The 21,844-nt window shown below is 36.9% G+C and overlaps 3 protein-coding genes across 7 annotated transcripts; 2 read left to right on the forward strand and 1 right to left on the reverse strand.

The window, feature by feature from the left end:
* Nucleotides 1-35: 35 nt before the first annotated feature.
* Nucleotides 36-8,715, reverse strand: LOC131426679 (adenosylhomocysteinase-like 1). Of its 2 annotated transcripts, none has more exons than XM_058589572.1 (6): nt 8,600-8,715; nt 2,446-2,929; nt 2,065-2,384; nt 1,538-1,887; nt 910-1,481; nt 36-848 (listed from the first exon to the last, which is right to left on the reverse strand). In XM_058589572.1, the coding sequence occupies exons 2-6, from the start codon at nt 2,453-2,455 to the stop codon at nt 721-723; spliced, it is 1,380 nt and encodes a 459-aa protein (XP_058445555.1). In that variant the 5' UTR covers nt 2,456-2,929; nt 8,600-8,715; the 3' UTR covers nt 36-720. The 2 variants fall into 2 exon arrangements, with proteins under 2 accessions (XP_058445555.1, XP_058445556.1); XM_058589573.1 differs by lacking the exon at nt 8,600-8,715 and adding an exon at nt 8,502-8,521.
* A 980-nt stretch (nt 8,716-9,695) lies between these two features.
* Nucleotides 9,696-12,915, forward strand: LOC131426681 (IWS1-like protein). Its single transcript, XM_058589575.1, has 9 exons — nt 9,696-9,845; nt 9,908-10,848; nt 10,912-10,995; nt 11,054-11,173; nt 11,236-11,549; nt 11,637-12,000; nt 12,067-12,356; nt 12,428-12,542; nt 12,598-12,915. The coding sequence occupies exons 1-9, from the start codon at nt 9,830-9,832 to the stop codon at nt 12,718-12,720; spliced, it is 2,367 nt and encodes a 788-aa protein (XP_058445558.1). The 5' UTR covers nt 9,696-9,829; the 3' UTR covers nt 12,721-12,915.
* A 4,681-nt stretch (nt 12,916-17,596) lies between these two features.
* Nucleotides 17,597-19,785, forward strand: LOC131426683 (carbonic anhydrase 2). Of its 4 annotated transcripts, none has more exons than XM_058589579.1 (6): nt 17,597-17,888; nt 17,950-17,979; nt 18,586-18,756; nt 18,944-19,280; nt 19,343-19,398; nt 19,459-19,785. In XM_058589579.1, the coding sequence occupies exons 3-6, from the start codon at nt 18,616-18,618 to the stop codon at nt 19,681-19,683; spliced, it is 759 nt and encodes a 252-aa protein (XP_058445562.1). In that variant the 5' UTR covers nt 17,597-17,888; nt 17,950-17,979; nt 18,586-18,615; the 3' UTR covers nt 19,684-19,785. The 4 variants fall into 4 exon arrangements, with proteins under 4 accessions (XP_058445562.1, XP_058445561.1, XP_058445560.1 ...); XM_058589578.1 differs by having other exon boundaries at nt 17,597-17,884; XM_058589577.1 differs by having other exon boundaries at nt 17,598-17,888; nt 17,950-18,058.
* The last annotated feature ends 2,059 nt before the right edge of the window (nt 19,786-21,844 follow it).

Here is a 21,844-nt window from a genome sequence, read left to right on the forward strand (position 1 = left end):
TCACCAAAACAAGGTAATTAGTGGAACTCTAAAAATAGGCGAAATATTCCTAAATTTTGCATCAACCGCTCGTTATGCCGAATTTTATTTAGTTATTGAAACTATTGAAGGATGTGAAATACTTACTGGAAACAAGTGCATCCATAAACGATATCAAAATAATCGAAATTTTCATCAAATATTACCTTGCTGCGAGCAACCAAAACTCTTGAAAGTAAATAATTATCAATCTAAGTGGTATTCTGCTATGCTACATACTACTGGCGTTTCAAATTCAAAAGCGATGTCATTGTTGATAAAGCCGTTCTATTAGCGTATCACTTTAATTGACTCATCAAATGAAATCTGTTCAGCAGTGCGTCAGTTGTTCTTGAAAATTATGTGTTATTAAAAAAAACTTTCAACAAGAAGAATGCATAATAAATCCGTGCCTTTCTCGACTCTTCATAAACAGTGGAAGCGGAAGAGTTTCGTTTCGATTTTCAGCTGCTTAGTTTTTTATCTTTCATACGTTCTAATAGTCTACGGCACCTAAATTATCCTACGACACTATCTTCAATAGATCAACTAATTTAAAATTAACAATATTCCCCATTATGTATGCTATTAGTGTTCGAAAATAAAAAAAAACGACCTGTGACAGTTATAGTGTTGTGATACGAACACTTGTCAACGGGTTTCATAAAATGCTTGCTGTTTTCTACCTGATGTATCAAACAACTAATACCTGTAGTAGTTGGGTTTGAATGGCCCAGCTTTGTTTAGGCCCATGTAACGAGCCTGCTCGTCGCTCAATTCCGTCAGATGAGCATCCAGTGTCGGCAGGTGCAGACTTGCAACGTACTCATCTGCAAATAGATGCTTGCTGATAAGATTAGTCTTACCACAAACTGAAAACATTTGATTTACCCATTTTTTTCGGCAAAAGGTAGACATCTGCCTTATATCGCCCGGGTGGAGCATTGAAAAGTTCGATTAGTGCCAGTGCCTGAGTGGCCGCAGTTATTGAGGCAACGAACGACGACACACTTGAGCAAGATAAATTAACCAGACGTCCTTCTGCCAGCAAAATGATGCGCTTCCCGTCTGGGCCAGGCCAAATGATGTGATCGACCTGGGAACGCATTTTCTCCCACTGCAGTTCCGAAGTTCGCAGACTGTTGACGTCGATTTCCGTGTTTGAATGGCCCATGTTACACACGATGCATCCATTTTTCATTTTATCCATGTGTTCACGGGTCACCACATTCTTATTGCCAGTACACGTGATCACGACGTCAACGGTCCGTATCACCTCATTCAGCTTGACTACACGGAAACCATCCATGCAGGCTTGAAGAGCACAGATCGGATCGATCTCAGTAACATATACGATGCAACCAAGCCCCTTTAGGGCTTGGGCACATCCTTTGCCGACCTCACCGTACCCGCACAAGACTACTTGCTTGCCCCCAATCATGATATCGGTGGCACGTTTCAAACTGCAACGAAATTGAATACTCAGAAAACTGTGGGTTTCTCCCGGGGTCATACTTACCTATCTATAACCGACTCCTTACAACTGTATAAACTATCAAATTTTGTTTTGGTGATCGCATCTTTGACGTTCATTGCCGGGACGGTAAGTTTGCCTGTCTTTGATAGCTGATATAAGCGATGCACTCCAGTGACGCTTTCGTCCACAATTCCCTTGATCATCTTAAACATGACCGGGTACTTTTTCAACATCAGATGGGTGGCATCGCCTCCGTCATCCAGAATCATATTCGGTTGCCAGTTTTCTGCATGGACACATTTATCAATGCACCACCAGAAGTCCTCCTCAATTTCACCCCGCCATGCAAATATGGGAACCCCGCTTTCCGCCAATGCTGCAGCAACCTCATTCTGGAATAGATTAATTAGGCAAACACAAATCACTTCGCAAAGTAATCAATATTTTCTAAATTGAACCACTTAATTTAGAACATGATACCACACTTTGAACTGGTGGACTCTTATCATACATACTTTCATTCAGATAAGAAACTAACTCGCTTGTTCTATCTATCATTGAGCAATTACCTGTGTCGAGTAAATATTACAGGCAGCCCATCTAACGTTGGCCCCGAGACATATGAGGGTTTCGATAAGCACAGCGGTTTGCGCGTTGATGTGCGTACAGCCGACAATATTGGCCCCTTTCAATGGTTTATCCTCGAGAGCTTGCTTCCGTAGAGCAAGGATTCCGGGCATCTCTTGTTCTGCGATTTCTATCTCATGACGGCCGAACGAGTGCTGCTTGATATTACGGACACAGAAATCCGATAATCCCTTGGAATTCTGTTGAACTTTGTCTCGTGGCGACAAATCATCCTCTTCGGAACTGCTTTCGGTGTATGAACCTGAAGAACACGGCTAAATGTTAAAGTTCATCCAACATTGAATTACTTGACTTCGACTTACTCATACTCATTTTGACGACGGCGGATTGATGACGACTGGGCACTAGAGCTAGAACTGCACTGACAGCGAAATGCACACTGCTTCTATTCCTTTTCGTGGAGCACGTCTCAGTAGAACAACCAACCAACCAACCAACCGCTAAGCTCTAGATCACTGTCTAGTGTGGTGGTATCAATTCAGTCCACACAAACAGCTCCACAATTCAAAGAAAGCTGTCGGGTGTCGCTGGAGCCAATGGCACAACAGTGCGCGCTGATCGTGTTATTGAAGATACCAACAAATTATTAATTATCCTACAACAAATCACGATAACCTGCGACGTCGTTTGTTTTTTCTATTGCATAACGAATTCCGTGCCTGATGCAGTCTTTCAGCCTTTGCACTGTCTCCCGATCTCTCTTGCTATTATTTCGCCCGATAATAGTTCTCGGACAGCCCATCGAACGACGTTCAACTTATCGTATGCAAAATTCTATCGACGAGTCTGAAAAAGGTGAACCCCGTTAAATACACGACATTCTTCCGACTTGTTTTAAATGTTTCATCATCGAAATGGAACAGGGGAATGTTTCTGCAGATACACAATAGCTCTGTTTCACATCGAAATGAGAAAAATATCTCCGTACTGTGATTGAAAAAAGTGGTTGTGTTGTAATCATTCATAGTGTTTTAATTTAGCAGTTTGCATCATCTTTAGCTTTATTTGCTCAACTAAAGATTGAGCACACAATATCTACTACATCTAGGGTTCAATAGGAGATTGATAGTGTCCTATTATCTTTCTCCGGATAGGACCAGCCAAGAGGACGTGTGGAATCCGGTGGCAAAAAAATTGTAGCCAAAAGTAGATCCACTGGGTTCCTGCTTCCTTGTCGTAAAAGGCTACAATTGCAGTAGTTTCTCTTTTCCTACATTTAGTTATCAGAAAGAATTTTTTTTACTATACTATCACTTGGTTCAACAAAGTAAACACTATTATGCATTCTTTAATTTTCAAACCCATATTCTTTCAAGAATAATCCAATCTGGATCCAAAATTCTTTTATGTTAATTCTCGTTCCTGAACACTATAGGGTGTGGATAAAAGGTTAAAATGTTTACTTGATCCTGAGGCTAATCATTTTATAATAAATTGTGTTTTTTTTTTCACTCATCGGCAAACAGAGAATGGACAACTTAAAGATAATGAACAGAGAATCGGCATCATAAAAGACTAAGCACAGCTACGCCTTTCATTTGACAAACATCAACGTTACAATTTGTATGAATATATCTAAATGCATTCTTATTCATTTGGTTTGGCTGTTGTTAGGATATTCCGAGAGCTAGCCGAAAAATAAATTCGACTATAAATTTGGAACTCCATTACCTTGTTCGACCATTTTGATTAATTTGTTTCAGAGATATAACAACACAGGCTGTATTGATTCACCTGAACATTTTAAATTAGATGATTCTGCAAACGACTTATTCAAAAAAATAAAATAAAAAATACTCCGCGGTATTTGCAGAGTTTTGACAAAAGTTCATTTTATGAAATTCGGTTCACACGTGTTTTTTTCACGCAATTCGTTTGACTAAATCACTAAATCAAAACCGGAACTAAATCAAAACCGGACTCTAACACTAAATCAAAACCGGAATAATGGATGCAAGTAAACACACAATATTTGGATTATAAATTAAAATGATTCAGATTAAAATAAATTCGCAGTACTTTTCACTGTTTTGCTATTTATATCATAAACAAACATAACACCTGAATTTTTGTTGCAAGTTAATCATTGTAGCAGAAACACGCCATAAGTTATACCCATCAATGTTGTTAACTGCGTAACGCTTAAATTTCTGCGAAGTTTGTCCAATTGGTTCATGATCCAAGAAATTTTAATAATGGTGTATTATTATAACATGAAAATATACTCTTTTCCGTAAGTCATGATTCCATTTACTAATTTCTAAAATCAAAACTTTGCCCGTGTAAGCACTCATCACTTTGTTATTCCGGAGCCGGATGTCGGATCCGGATGAAATTCAGGAGTTGGATGACTATTTCCGGCACCTTCGGAACCGCAAACTTGGGACTGGTATAACTGAAGTGAGATTTTTTCTAACATTTCCAACCAGATCTACAAACTAGAGAAATGTATGAACAATTTTCTAGAAAGTTATCACTGTTCACATGGTCGATTATGAAAAAAACATCTTTGAAATCAAATCGCTCTGTTCAGAACTAATTGACTCAAGTGGTACGTTTCCCTAGTTATTTGGAGATTTGTGTCTTGTTATTCCGGAATCAATCAATCGGTATCAAGAAAAACCGGAAAGTGAAGTACGCAAAGATTAGTATAGAGCGGTAATACCATAGTTTAAGCAAGATTCTACAGATGTAAAAGGTAGAGGGAGACAGAGGGAGGCCGCACATGAATGCTGAGGGCTAAAAAGACGAACGCGAGCACACTTCGGAAGCATGTTTGCCTATGCTGATGAAGATTCGGTTAGACCTCTGGTGTCGGTTGATAACTGTTGACGTTACCTGGATCAATTATTATACGTCATAGAACAGAATGATTTCCCGACAAAGGACTAAAGTCAGTACGCAAGTAATACTTCTAAGTGGTCTAGAGAGGTTAAATTGAGCCGAAAGGTCCTAAAATGGATTCTCAGGGATTGTCATGTTATAGTTTTCGTGGACTACCTCAAAAAACGAAAAACACCATCGATAGCAAATATTAGTGCGCATTGTTGGAGCGATGGAATACCGAAAAACCTCTTCTCAAAACATCTAGTTGTGTGATAATATCTTTCTCTTGGCATTTAAACAGTCTCATTGAAACAATTTTTTCTCGTCTGGATAGTAACTGACACGAACTTGAGTTGATTTGGAAAATAAACTCATTTAGATTGTTTGAGTTAGTTCACACTAAAAAATAACGCATGTGCCGTAATGTAACGCCTATCTGACTGTAAAATTTATTCAAATTCATTCAGACATGTCAATTAGTTCAACTTGTTGACGTATTGCTGAAATGTATTTAATACAACCTTAATTGCAAATAACATATCACGAAAATGACTGTGTTTTGAAATCCCACACAAAATTCCTTAACTTTATATGATTTTCAACTCGGGCGTTAGATGATTATGTGGACAAAAATTTTAATTTAAAAAATGAGTGATCATGTAAAAAAACGTAATCTTCGAACCTGCTAAGTCAAATATTTTAATTTGTTGATCTAGTTAGACTCTACACACATTTATTTTGAATATACCGATTCTGGCAGTACCCAAAATTGCGATTAAAAATACAATTCGAATTGAACGGTGAAGAATGTTCAAAATTCCAAACCATTGCTTAAAGCCAGTAACGTAAAAAACCTGCAGCACTGTTTGTAAACCTTGTTGACTGATTGTTAACTAAACCGACTCTTGCAACATTCAGTTCCGGAAGTACCAAAAAAAGTGGACGATTATTCCGAACCGGAACTCACTTCGAATTCTCAGAGATGTCTGTGCCGATTTTTACAAACTTAGACTCAAATGGAAGGTTTAACAGTGCTCCACGCGACTGCAAAAATTGATTTAGTCGTTTAAAGTAACAATGCAAAGAATGTAAAAATTCCTCGAAACAGTCACTTTTTCCATAAATATGAACAATTTGGTATAGATTATGAGCGAGTTGTGATTTAATGTTCAATGTTGGTGGAGAGCTCCTTTTGTCCGCGTTTCTTACCACTACCTCTAATATTTATTTATTGTAAAATCAACAGACACGATGTGGTCCTAATGATTAATTCTAATACTATGTAAGAATTTGGTCCTTGTTTTATGCCGTGAAAGATTGAAGTCGAACTCAGATGACACTCGATTGAATGACCGTTGTAAGCCGATAATCGCACCGTTTATCCCGTAGTTAGTGCGGCGTAAAGGAAGTCGAAGAAAAGCGTTATTGCGGAGAGCTCGAGGACGAACATAGATGTTGATTTCACGGAGCAAAGTGGGGCAGTCGATTCTACCATTCAAAACGTCTGCTATCATTAAAGCACGCGATAGCTCCCGTCTTACTTGCAGTGTGTCTAGACCGATTAGCAATCCGCGACTTTCATAGGTCGGTAGTTGATGAGGATTGGTCCAAGGTAAACGGCGAAGAGCGAATCGAACGAATCTACGTTATTTAATAATGTTCGAATCATATTTGCTACACAGAAGTTATATCCTTCTGATTGATCTATATTATCGAGTCTTCAAGTAAAATCTTTTCAAATTTACTATAAATCAGGGGATCGAGTGAAACCATCAGGGCACGCAATAGAAACGTATTGAATAGAGAGAGTGGAAATGTCTACTTGCTATTATTAACAACACGCATACAAAGGATGGGCTTCTTTCCATACCTATTGACCTATTGGGACTAATCTCTATTACGATGGCTTGTCTACCTAGAATTCTTAGCTCCTTCATTGTATCTAGCTGATCACATTCAACGAGTAAAGATTGAAAGCCGCACCAGTTTACTATCTCGAAAAAGATCTAATCGAATACAGCAACTTCTTGAACACAATCGTTGTTACTGATGACTGTGACAACAATCTTTTCATTAATGCATATGGCCATCACTTTAACATTCAGTTAAACCCAAATCAAACCAACCGAATCTACTAACAGCATGATATCGCAGTATACGATGATCAAGTTTATTCCCGATCATCGACTTTTATGCTGGCATTCAACATCCGCCCCGCAAAACCCCTTGAAATTTCTTTTAATTGATTTCAATTTAAACAATTTCATAAAATCAGTCATTTGGGCTAGAAGTGCTGATGTTTTTTTTTCACAAACAATCACAAGTCACATAACATTTTATTATAAATTTATTGAATAAGTGACATATCCTATCGTCAAATCCGGTGAATTTAGATTTAATCTCATGCTATTCTCATCTTTACTCAACATGGCCTGTTGACTGTGCACAATTCAAACACTCGGAACTAATGGAAGTCTCGAATGGAAAAAAGTATTATTCTATTACAACTTTACCAAATCGAGCAACAGCAATTTAAAGTACATAGAATGTATCAATAGTGGGATAGTGGCGCTGGAATAAATGAAAGAAAAGAAAATTAAAACCGATAATATCTTAGCGGCGGCTTAGGTTCAACTCCGTTAATGCAACCAACACATGCTGGTCAGAACTGGTTTAAATTGGTTATGAAATAGCATAAATAAAACCAAACAAACGCAGCCAGAGGCAATGACCTAATTCTGGCCCGATGTTTTATCTTCATCTTCAGCCTTACATACGACAATTAAGGCAGACAAATGAAACTAAATAACATTAACTTCAATCAAGCAATGCATTTGATATCAGTATTATAAATCGACAGGCAAAGGGCCCTTCTGTTGTATGTTATGCAATTCACTTCATTTCCATAAAATATTTGTTTCCTGGATCAAAATGAAACAGAAATATGTTTTATTGGCAAGCCACTGTAATTCCATCATTGTGCTTCCGCTAGTTTATTTTTCTTTTCCGTACGTGTGTTTGAAACGCTTGACAGATTTTTTTAATTCCATAACATTCTCAGACTATCAGTAGATTGATGCATCAATATGCAAATATAGAATCATTATTTCGTTTTTGCTAGCAAGAATGTTTCAGTGCAATCGATGAAAATAATCTATACCTATGCTATGCTCAAGGTTGTTAGTGCATTCGACAATATGCAATCGACAATAAACCTTCACAATAGATTTTTAACATTATTTGTGGCACTACTGAACTCTACTAACAATCCTAAAATTATTTTACGGTTCGCATTTGGCAGGTGAATACAAATTGTTTCTGCATATTGTAACTTTTTGATTGATTGACGTCCATATATTTAAAATAATCAAGATAACTAAACATTTAATTAAAACTGGTCTTTTCGAGTGAAACACACTGCTTCAACGTTGCAGATTATCAGGTTCGCTGATTGAACGATTGTGATGGCCGCCAACCAACGGATCTGGTCAATTTCGTTGGATGAATCTTACAATTTTTAGTACTTGCTTACACCACGATTATTCACTTTCTTCTACTATCACTTGATTACAAACATATCACTTAATTATAAACATCAAATATGCTCAAGCGACCGTCAATGGTAATTACCTAAATATTGAAACAATTCGGAGACCCAACTACAATCGCGAAAAGAGGAAAAAGTTTTCTATACTGATTCAAGATTTGCTATAGTTGTCAAATGGCGTGAGTGACGTTGAAATCAGGGATGCCAGGAAATAATCACAATTTGAAGCACAGTTTTAATAGCGGCCCTTACACGAGCATTAAAAATGTCATTTTAAATGATGACTAAGTGATGATGTATTTCAAATTTGTTTGAAATCTCGTCATTAGTGCACCATTACACGTTCATTAAAATGATATTATTTTTTATTAATGACATTTTTAATGACTCGTGTAAGGGCCGCTAATCGCTGTTATTTTTCTTTCGAATAAATGCATACAAAATCGATTTTGTATAATATTTTCGATTGGCACAATGATGCTAAAATGAAGGGTGTTTTCAGAATGGAGCATTATATTTAATTCAACACCATTTTTCAAATGCCCGGAAATAAAAATAAAGTATCCAAAAGAAATGGTACTCGATCGCTTAAGATTCGATGCTTTAAAAATGTTGGTTTGAAACAAACTAACCTTACCCAATTTCATACACTTTTCTAAAGATTTTCCATGTTTAATCGTCGTTCACATTAAAAAAAAAAGTAGTAGTATTTAGAGTGACTATAATCAGAGTGGCGACAGCTGTTCGTTTGGAATGACAGCTCCCAGTTCCAAACGAGCAAACGACCTGTTAATTGAATGTAAAGCTAATGGAATGTTTTGAATTGTTGCCAACATTACGGATGAGACGTCGTCACTCTGGTTATAGGCACTCTAGTAGTAATCACTTTGAAATCGATTCTCTTTTATTCCTAGTTTACTTATTTTGCTGATATCTATTTGTACTATTGAATAAACGAAAAAATCGTTCCAAATCACTACTGCCGATAAGGAATTTTTAGTTCCATTTTTCATTGGCAGGTATCGCTACCGATAATTCAGACAATGTGCCAATGCAGTACTTTTTATACTTTATACAAAGATATCATTATTATTATTTAATTATTAATCGATTTTTCGACTAATGGATCGATATTTCGCCATCCCTAAAAATATCTGGCATCTTTGTTTGTGACGCATGAAGAAGACTGACGGCATTTTTATTTTATCGGAGCTGTCCTATAAGGGAACATTTAATGGCTTGGGCAGTTCTCGTAAAAATAGTTTAATATCAGTCAAATTTTTCCTATTAACAATATAGAAACTAAATCAATTATGGAATCGGAAAATGGTATGTATTGGTGTAAAAATATTGTGAATGATTTACTTTTAATAACCATTTTTCGTCTTCAGTCACAGTCGGTGTAGAGGGTAAATCTGTATCTCGCGAGGTAAGCCCAGCCAAATCTCGAACGTCTCGTTCACGATCGCGTTCTGCATCAGTAGGGCCTGAAAGTCCTAAAAGTCCAAGTACCAATGCAGTGAAACCTCGTTCACCATCAGCCAACTCTAACCATAGCGATGTATCACGAAGTTCAAGTGTCAACTCACGTAAGTCAAATTCGAGTATCCTAAATAAAACAACAGAGTTGAATAGCACTAAAGAAAGTGATGGACTGGAACAAAACAAGTCTGGTTCCAAATCCCCGGAACAGGAGAATAATATCAATGGATTAGAAAGTCGATCTAAGAGTGGAACTCCAGAACAGCGCAGAAGTCGCAGCCGTAGTATAGCCTCAAACAGATCGAAGCGATCTCGTACTCCTAGTAAGGATAAAGATGTTCAATCCCGATCTAAGTCTCGATCTAGATCAAAAAGTTCCGGGAAATCAGTTTCACGGTCGCGTTCCAAGTCTAAATCGCGATCTAGAACAAAAAGTCCTGTTCAACTACGTACTCAATCTAGATCTAGGTCCAAATCTCCTGTGAAATCGCGTTCTAAATCCCCATCTAAATCTTTGAAATCACCATCCAAGTCAAGGTCTCGTTCGAAGTCTCACTCCAAATCGCGTTCTAGATCTCACTCTAGATCACGATCCAAATCCCGTTCTAGATCGCGATCCAAATCTCATTCTAGATCCCGGTCAAGATCGCAATCTATGTCCCGATCGAGATCGCGATCAGTAACCCACTCAAGGTCAAGATCACGATCCAAGTCGCGCTCTAGATCGCATTCAAAATCTTCCGTACGATCGGGAACGCGATCAAAATCCCGTTCCAAATCTAGATCGATATCAAGATCAAGTTCTAAATCGAGATCTGGCTCTAGAAGTCGTAGCCGTTCAGGCAGTAAAGTAAGTTTAATACGTTGATATTCGTGAAATATTAAATTCAAAAAACAAAATTGTGATTTGCAGCGTCGTGATAGTAGGTCTAGATCTAAAAGTCGGTCAAGATCACGTTCTTCATCTGGATCAAGATCTAGAAGTCGATCTAGTGTGGTAAGTAGTGCGTGGAAAATAATAACCTTTCTTATTAATTGCATAGCCTCGATTTCAGCGACGAAGTCGCAGTCGTAGCCGAAAATCTGGATCCAGATCGCGTTCCAGATCAAGGTCAGGTTCTAGATCAAAATCACGTTCTAGAAGTCGTAGTCGCTCAGGAAGTAGAGCCAGTTCTGTGAGTGTCTATATTTTGTGTTGAGTATTATGAGCAACATTATTTCCGATACATTTACACAGAAACGCAGCCAAAGTTCTGGAAGATCACGGAGTCGGTCAAGATCACATTCAAGAAGCCGCTCAATTTCCCCAACTAACAAAAAAAAGCGTTCCGGTATTTTGAGCGATTCAGATGACGGGGATGATCACGGAGACAAATCGCCGAAGAAGAGGGCTAAAATAACAGATTCCGATCACGAGGGTGAAGAACTCGAAGAAGTAACTGAGGTTCAAACCGACGCAGAAGAGAACAAAGATGATTCGCATGCAAATGTAGAAAGACCTTTGGTTGACGCTGGTGATTCAGAAGATGAGGGGGTTCGCGAAGGAGGCGGGTTAGTATACTGTTGAAATATTGTTTTTTTTTTTATTTTATTTTTAGATGTACAACATATGCGAACGTGAATTCTCTTCTGTTACAGTGGTGGTGGATTTATTTCGGATTTCGAGCTGATGTTACTTCGTAAAAAAGAGGAAAAATCTAAAAGACGTAAACGAAACGATATCGATCTTATCAACGATAATGATGATTTAATTGCACAACTGCTGCAGCAAATGCGCCAAGCAGCCGAGGATGATCGACAGCTGAACAAGGAAGGAATGCCGGCTACCAAAAAAATTGCTATTCTGAAATATGCTATGTCTCAGTTGATCAAAAAAGATCTTCAACTGGCCTTTCTTGAGCATAATGTGCTGAACGTTCTTACAGACTGGTTGGCGCCGTTGCCAAATAAATCCTTACCGTGTTTGCAGATTCGTGAATCTATCCTGAAATTGCTCTCCGACGTATGTGAACATATCCTGTGCAGCATTTATTGAGAGTTGGAGTGTTTATTATATTGTCCATTTTAGTTTCCCTGTATCGATAAGTCCTATCTGAAACAATCGGGAATTGGTAAAGCCGTCATGTATCTATACAAACACCCACGGGAGACAAAATGGAATCGCGAGCGTGCCGGAAAGCTAATTTCCGAATGGGCAAGACCAATCTTCAATTTGAGTACCGATTTTAAAGCGATGTCTCGTGAAGAACGACAAGAGAGAGATTTGCAGCAAATGCCTAAGAAACGCAAAATGTCACCGGAGCCGCAAGGCCAAGGCAGCACTAGTAAGAAAGGTCTACCGTTTACTGAAGCAGAAAAGTATGCCCAATATCGCATCATGTTGTGGACACAAGAAAATATTAAAAACTCGTTTTTTTTTTCTTTACCAGAGGTGCTCTGCGACCAGGAGATAAAGGCTGGGTTCAACGTGCTCGTGTTCCTATGCCTTCCGGTAAGGAGTATATTGTTCGACCCAAATCGACGAACGACGTAGACATGAGCAGGGTAAGAGTGTTATACACTGAAATTTTTTTAGATACTAATCGTTAACTGGTCACAGATTACTAAGAAGAAAATGAATCGATACGAGAAGCACTTAAAAAAGTTCATCGATGCTAAACGACTAAAATCTTCTCGACGAGCGGTCGAAATTTCAATTGAAGGCAGGAAGATGGCCCTATGAAAGAATTTTGCAGAAATGCCATTAAACCAAGATAACGATTGGAACCATCCGAAAACACAATTGAAAATAATTTTGAATTTAATCTGTAGACGAATAAATAACGCATCAATGTTTGACGATTTATTTGTCTGGGCTTGTTCGTAAAAATGAGAGCAGATCTTTTATGAAGAATCAAATAAACCATAGAAACTGAAATACTCGATTTTTCACTTCTCCGAAATGTCACGTTTTTGTTAATCATTTTCACATTATGCGGCACAAAAACTAAGCAATGCCTAGCTCCTGTGTACACAAATTTTGTTTGTTATCTAGATATTTTTCTGGAAATTACGAAATTATGCTGTTTAGCGTTTGCTTGCTACCGTGATTGTTACAAAAAATCTCATGCTTTCTTGTCATTCAAATTGTTTCATTGAAATTTTTTTTCATTGACGAGAGAGAAGCGGAATTAGCAAACGAAAACTAAGATTACGAAATTATCAATTTTTTCCTAAATCTATGAACTAATCATCCGGAATAAATGCTATGTAGAAATATAACACTTATGTAATCTACTGGGTTAAGAAATAGTATTGCGCACGTATAAAAGTTTTTTATTTGGCCTAAACTTAACCCTCTAACTCGCAAGCCGCAGTTCACAGTCGGTAGTTTCTCACACAATTGATCATTATGGCAGAACGAAACGACAATATGCGTTCGATTATCCTGTAAAATGCAAAGTATCAAGTTTCAACGATTTCAACTTTTCTGATCGACCATCAGATCATCTTTCCGGAGATGGAGTATTAGTGAGTGCTCACTAACCAACGATGGGGGCGGCAAATTTCTTATTTTGCTCCGGGCGCCAAATTTCCTCGGTACGCCACTGGGTGATACAGGAAAATCGTCGTATTACAAAAACTTTAAAATTGAATATCTCACTAACCGTTGTGTTACGACTCCATGTTATTTGATTATTTTCCTCGTTTTCACCTTCTCTATCATTCCTTAAAACGTGGACAACATGAAGTGAAACACCCTATACATATTACTACATGATTACGTTGTAAGATTATTTAAACTTGAGTTATTCTTGCAGAGCCACCCTGGAGGAATACACACACAAAGTGCAGCGTCACTATCCAGTGGTTTTCAACATATTGATTCATGATAATAGCAATTAAATAGCGACGTGAGAGTGAGTTAATGGGTTTTTTTTTGTTCAATCCAATAACATTTAATCTGTTGATTGTTCATGAATCATGAGGAGCTCTTTGAAATGCTAGCGAAAATGGCCAATATGTAGATGTAAGTTTGAAGGGTAAAAAAACATAGGTTCGCACTTAATAACGGGAGTGTGAGCAACCCCGATGTAAGAATCAGCTTTGAGATTGACTCAATTTTCAGTTGAATGATGTGAAACTAGGTTCGAAACTGGATTCAAATAAACGTTTTCGACAGCAGTTGGGACGGAAACTGGGTTAGGTTTGACATCAAGCGCAAAAATTACATTAGTTTATGGTCACCCGATTCGATGGTTCAGAGTATAAGGTCTTGCAAGTCAGATGGCATGTTTAAGTCCTAACTTGGAAGGATTCCAAGTTGAATAGTAACACTGGTCTTGAAATAGTCCTGAGTTGTAGTTCTCTGACTTTGCTTTTTTTTAGTTGATGGTCGAACCAACCGACTTTAGCCATACCGGTTCGAAGTTTTTGTTGCCGAAAACAACGTGAATAGTGGTCAGATAGTCCCAGACGAAGCTCACTTCGATTTCTTAGAAACAATTTTCATAAAATAAATCATTCCATAAATGCCTGTTAAATTATACCGGTTTTAGTATTATAGGATGAAGAGTGTTCAAAATTTCAAACTTTTGTTTCAAATAATAATCCAAAAACGTAAATTCTCTAAAACTAGTTCACTGTATATGTGTTTTATTTAGCTACCATAGAATCTTACTGTGGCTTTACCAGCTTTACAATTCAGTTCCGAAAATATCGAACGCAGAGAACAAAACTCTAGTATCTCGATCGAGTTCGATATTTCCATACAAAAGTATTACTCGATCGACCAATAGAATGTAAATTTTCACATTCGATCGAAATATTTCGATTTGATCGAAGTTCGATTAAAGCAATAAAACCCTTCTAAATCCACATAGTCTCATTGAAATATTGATAAGCCATTCGCTCTCACATCTCATCTAAATCGATCGGGACGGCAGAAACAAGTACAGTACTGCTAGATTGTGTGTGCATGATCTACCCGCATCGGTTAACGATCACTATATTCGCAGAACTATGTCCTAGCATGGAGTGATTCTTACCATCGAAAAAGAAGTACTTTTTTCCCCGGTATTCTAAATGGCGTACGTTTGTTATGCATGCGCTTGAAGAAGGATATATCTTCTTATATTCTTCGGCCAGGATACAAGGATTCCATGTAAATCACTTGTTTCCTACGACAATCAGATGGTTATATGTCAATATTGCCAAAAAGCTGTTCACTATGGTAAGCCATGTGACAAACTGGACAGGAAGGCAACTACACCGAAAGGACAACGGTGCTTTCTTCACACCAATCCCAAACAACCCCAGTACATCTGTATCAATATCGTTAACAAAACCATCACTATCACATGAACAACAAGGTACGCTAGCTGTAGCTAACGACGCACCCAACGCTCGGGTAAACAAGAAACGATGATTCCGCCAACAACAGTGATACCGTATCAATGAACGCGAGCGGTAGCTTTCAAACCTGCCTAATTCTTTCGAAGTCAATTCAGCTTAACTTTATCGAAATTCGTTGAGTCATATTCGAAAAAATTTAGCCCATAAAAAGAGCGGTTAGTCGGTTAAGTCATTACAATTATATCTTCATAACCAGAAGTGACAGTCATTTGATCTTCCGACTTGATTCAAAATTCAATAGTAGCTTGCAAACCAGCCTACCCAAGTAACAATTTTAATATTAATAATTACTTGTAGCTGTCTTCAATGCAACATAATAAATCTTGCATTAAAACTTTAAACTCCACGAAAGCCTACTGAGAACCTCTATAAGAGCATGTTCCTGCCAAGTGGACCATTCTTCATAAGGTTTATAAAGCAAAGTGAAGAATTAGCATAAACCTGCGTTAAAACTCCAAATTCAAGAAAATTTTGAAACCAGCTTTGCGATCAACATTTAATTTATTCGGAAGGAATGAATTCCGCTATGAATAAGTTGTCGTTTTGATAACATTTTTCATGGCTATGTGTGTGTCATGTCTGCTTTGAATGCAACCAGTAAGAATATACTAGATTTTATTTATAAGTTTTAGGTTTTTTTCCGAACTTAAAAACTTCATGCGCTTTTATTTTTATCGTGAATGTTTGGATAAAAATAAGAATTATAACTAATCGCCGTGAAATAAATGCAGTTTTTGCGAAAATCTCCATGATTTTTGAAAATTATTTTTTGTGATTCTTCGTCATTTTTGTATAAAACTATTTCGTGGCATTAAAACTTGTGTATACGTTCTGAAAATTAATCATTAAAGCCCATCATTTTTATTCATTTTTGCATTTCGTAGTATATTTGATGTCAATTAATGCTACGGTATAGGACATCATAATGGCGGCCATGAAATTTTCTTTGATGCAAATTACGCTTAACCCAAGAAACAATAAATCAAATAGCCCACAACAAATGTGTCATAAATGTACTTTAGAACCCTCGAATTTGCTCTGAGTGAAACTGTCATCCAATGAACACGCACACACACAAAACTAGATTTATGAAAGAATTTAACTGACAATAATGTTTTCAAGAAAATGTTTGAAAGCAATATGAAGAGTGTTTGCATGGTTTTATCCTAGTACACATTGTTTTATTTTTAGTCCAGTTGTTAGTCTGGGTAAAAAGTTTTATAGAAGCTTTAAAAACTATGATATTACTTGTCAAAAGAGACTTTTATTATTGTCGTTATAAAACAGGTAGTGATTGAAAAATCAATTACAAAACTCCTATAAATTACAATCAAAACCATTAGGCATTCGAATTGTTACTTGGGTAGGCTTGTCAAAATCGACTCAGCCTTCTTTGAGGCAATCGAGCAGTAAAAACGAGCCTAGGCTTGTTGAAAGCGGTTCAAGCATCTCTAAGAAAATTAAGCGATAAAAATGCTTTAAATGTTGCACACACATTCATACACACTTTTCCGATTTCGTCAAACTTCGATCAAAAGTCGGGTTTTCCAGTAATTAACTTTGGGTAGAAAAAAGACAAAAAAAAATAGGCATTTAGGTTTTGCTACCTCATGGGTACCGGTTTGTGCTAAAGTGTACATGACTGTATTTAATTGTTTCACGCTTCGCCTCAGGCTTATCAGTGCATGAGCAGATTAAATAACAAATAGAGTTTTCATAAAATATCTCCTTATATGGAACATTTATTCAATCTAGAATGCATTTGAACGATTTAAAATTTAAATATTAACGATCATCACATAGAAAAATGATTCATTCACAATTTCAACCAGTTTATGTGAAATTCCATGATTTTGTTTTGGTTATTTAGCGATAGTAGAGTTTTTGGTTTAATTCAATCAATGTAATGCAGCTAAACTTTACAACTGTATTCCTGTTTGAAACTAGTATTAAATGTTAATTCAATTTTACTTATTTCGATTATTGTATATTGTCTATACATTATCTATTAAATGTTCGAAGACACTTGTTGCGGACAACATGGAAGTATACCTCATGTATAACTGTATTTATCTCATGCATGACTCCGAGATACATACAGGTGTGATCGACTTTTACTTTTCGATCATTTTGTTATTGGTTTGGGAACCACTGGATTTTCCAACCGAATGCAATCGATACTGAACAGTCAAAGTGTGCGTTTACATGCTGCAGCGCAAGGTGTTGGTGTAAATAGGTCTCACTTTCGAAGGAAGTAAGCATTACTGGCAGAAACGAAATTGTCTGCATTGATTCTCGATTATCAACAAATAAATTCTGTCGCTGTGCAACGTAATGCAATGGATAAATCTATATGAACACATAAGAACAATTCCACGGTGCTAAGATTTATAGTGAATGAAGGAAAAAGCAACAAATCATTTCCGATTGTCAAGTTTATGCCGCAAATGAATACGGAGCTACGCGAACTCGCCTTATCAAGCGTAGGAATAGTGAGTACGAAAAATTTACTGATTAATCTGGTCGTCTTTCACTTATCACGATTGCTCGTTTCAAGCTTGAATGGAATGGAATCTGAAAGTCTAAGGTAGGTATGAAAAGAGGCCAAAACGCGACTGTGATAATGAGCTATTAAATACGTAACGACTCTAAGGACTTTGTGATAGGTAAGTGTTTTTCTCACTAACATCTCATTCTATTGCGGTGGGATTCCAGTTCAGTGGTTTACCATCGAAATGTCGTCGTTTGCAAGAATATCCAACGCGTCACAAGCGTGTGTGTACGTATGAGGTGATAGAGCACGTGACCGGCCGGTGCGATAAATGTTGATAAATATGTTCTTGCTCTTGCTCTCTCACGAATTATAATAACTGAACCAAAATTTTTGTTTCGATTGAAGTTTTATCATTGATCCTGTTTAACATTGTTCGATGGATTAAGAAACAAAACTATTTATACTATGGGCACAATTCAAAGCGAACAAAATTCGAAGTAAACGATATATTCTTAATCCATACATTACACACCTACGCTTTGCGATTTTTAACTTGATAACAAACAAGATAGTGAAAATCCTTTCGATAAAAATAATATAAATTTGGAGTTGATAAGATTGACAGCAAGACGTTAGTCCCACCTAAAGCTTTATTTTCCCACAAACCACTGTCACATCAAAACGCTTCTCTAATTTCAGCATTGATTTTTTGTATTCGAAGTAAGTGAAATGCCTTCTAACATTCAATCGCCGATTTCGCTATGTCAACGATCGACCAGTTTCGAGGATTGTTTACATCCACTAGAATATTTTGGACACTGGGACGGAAATGGCCGGGCGAAAATTGTCAATAATGGTGCGTCAGCAATGGTAAGTATTTTTTTTATGCTTGAGTATAAACACTGGAATTATGTTCATTTGAAGATGAGTGACCCATTTCGATTCATTTTCATTGAATTCATGATATTTCATATTAATACTCTCCGTGCGATGTTTTATATAATCATGTTCTACTGGATGGTTTGGAATACATTACTCATCGTATTACACCTTTAAGATTACATTCTCGGATCGGGCGTACCAACCGTTCATTATTGGAGGTCCTTTGGATAGCAAGTACATTTTTGAACAATTGCATTTTCATTGGGGAGTTGAGGATGACTCTGGCTGTGAACATATTCTTGAAGGTAACACTTTCTCAATGGAAGCCCATGCAGTACACTTCAATGCTAAGTATGGGAGCTTCAAAGAAGCAGTTGACAAACCGGACGGTCTGGCAGTGACAGGATTTTTCGTACATGCCTTCGGGGATACTGATTGTAGAGAATTCGAAAAGATTGTCAACGGAATCAAGTATATTAAAAAGCCTGATTCTGAGGTAGAAATTGATGCCGGTGAGTTGTGCAATAAAATCACTTCCTAATTAACTACTAACTACTCTTATTTACTTTCGTAGATTGCTTGTCGTGGATGGGTCTACAAGATCTTAGCAGACACTACTATACCTACAAGGTTTCACATATTCACATGTTGTCAATCTCACATTTCAATTGACTATTCTTATGTTTTCAGGGTTCTCTGACTACTCCACCATACTACGAAAGTGTCACGTGGATTGTATACAAAACTCCGGTGTACGTGTCGCGATCACAAATAGCAGCGTTTCGGGAGCTACAGTCTTGCCCAAAAGATTCTAACAAGAAAATTGTTAATAATTTTCGTGAGGTGCAGGTGCCTAAATATAACCCGGAAATAATTTTTGTGAGAAACAGCGGTCGGCCGCGTTCAAAGCTATGAATAGCATCAAACTGAAAAATTTGGTTTATGGTTTTAGAATATTTTTATGAATGATCATTTGTTGGACCAATAAAGACATAGAAATCGTTTTAGGTAACAGAATCATAACGCTTCTTCTGCTTCTTTTATCTGGTTCGCGACAACTCACTTTAGATGACACCGATTGGTGGCACAGAAACTTAGGCAAGATTGACCGTTAATTTTCATTTATAGTCAAACTTTCTGTTCAGTGCACTATTAGCGAAAACCTCACTATGTTGCGACATAGAGTCGCAAAAGTGCAGATCAAAATTCTTGCTTTTTAGCGAAATATTCAGATTATCATCTCTCTAACACCACATAGAACGGACATCCAATCTAGTATAATTTTTTTTAACTGTGTAAAGCATACACGTGAAAATTTGCTAAAAATTACCGGTGCGTACGGTTTGTCATGCATGAATCACCGTGGCGCCTTTGTAGCTGAATTGGTACTTCAACAGGTTCTTGCGTTCCTGTATTTCTCGTTCGCCGTATCGTGCTTTTTAAGGGCACAGCTCGAGTTCCAGCGAGCCAATGTAATTCGTATTCATGTCAATCCAGTTATGTCTCCGATATAACCTATCCGCCTTTTCATTCCATTGATTTCGCGCCAATGTTATACTTACCTAATTGTGAATATAAATTCAAATGTAAACACGCGTAACAAGGTATTTCTTCACTCACTGTCTCCCAACTTATTGTAGCTATCAAAAAACTCATCAATAAACAAGGATAATTTTTTTTAATATTACCATTTAATTCTGTTATAAGTATATCACGTCACTATACAAATTCACTATGTATCTCAACAACGAAAAGTTAATCATGAATAAAATAAAATCTTTGCTAAAGGTGGAAATAATTACAACCCTAAAGCCATCCAGTTGAAGGCTGCCTAAAAAACGCTTTATAGTAAATAACCAAGTTTCATCATCAACTCAAATTCAAACGTGCTGCAAACAGACAAAAATTGACAATTTTTTAAACTCTATTTTCAGGAGTGAATTGGAGCCATACATTCCGTTTGCCGAACCTAATCAATCATACTATATCGTATAGAGGAGCAGATGTAAAAATAATATTACAAAACACCAAATGCGAAGATTGTCTATTCGAAATTACCAACGGTACCAAAACATGGGAACTCATGCAGGAATATTATCGATCTGTAAAATAACGGAAATGGAACTGAAACAAATTATCCATCACAAAAGGCAGCGTCAATGTCAATAGCGGCCCTTACACGAGTCATTAAAAATGTCATCAATAAAAAATAATATCATTTTAATGAACGTGTAATGGTGCAGTAATGACGAGATTTTTATCAAATTTGAAATACATTATTACTTAGTCATCATTAAAAATGACAAAAATAATGCTCGTGTGAGGGCCGCTAATGGAATTTTCGAATACATATTAGCGGCACTTACACGATCATTAAAAGTGTCATTACTAAAAAGTAATGACACTTTTAATGATCGTGTAAGATCTACGAGTTCAGTATTGACACGAGTAATGATGGAATTCCGGATTTTCCATCATTACCAACATTATTTCTTCTTCTTATTTTTTTGTGGAAGTGCTGAATATCGTCAGTTTTATTAGATGAGAAAATTTGACAGCTATGAAATAAACATTCTTTTCAGAACTATACGTGAAAAAAAAATTCTGCAAATGGCAAAGTGTAGATTAAAACTATTAATGTTTTATTAACCTTAACGTTTCAATGGCAAATCAAATTTATTTTCAGCCGAACGAAGATAAAGAATATTACTAATATACTCTAATAGCTGAGGGAAAGTTTTCTGGTTACAAGCCCCGTGCTGGAGTAGTTAAAAATACTCTTCATTAATAATAAACGTGTAATTCTAAAAATTAATGATGTACAGTAATGACGATCGTTTGAGCAGAAGTGTCATTACTTAGTAATGACACTTTTAATGATAGTGTAAGGGCCGCTATTTTAGACGAAGGTGTAGTGAACAATGATCGTAAAATACTGTTAAGACTATGTGTGGATTATTTCTTAAAACTTTCATTGGAACAACGCGCAAGAAATTGTAACTGTGCGAAGCAATTAATGCAAAAGAAACTCACGATGCTAATTTTGTTACGAAATCACTAAATTGGAAGAAGTTTT

This window comes from Malaya genurostris, chromosome 1 (genome assembly GCF_030247185.1).
Source record: "Malaya genurostris strain Urasoe2022 chromosome 1, Malgen_1.1, whole genome shotgun sequence".
NCBI classification, from domain to species: Eukaryota; Metazoa; Arthropoda; class Insecta; order Diptera; family Culicidae; genus Malaya; species Malaya genurostris.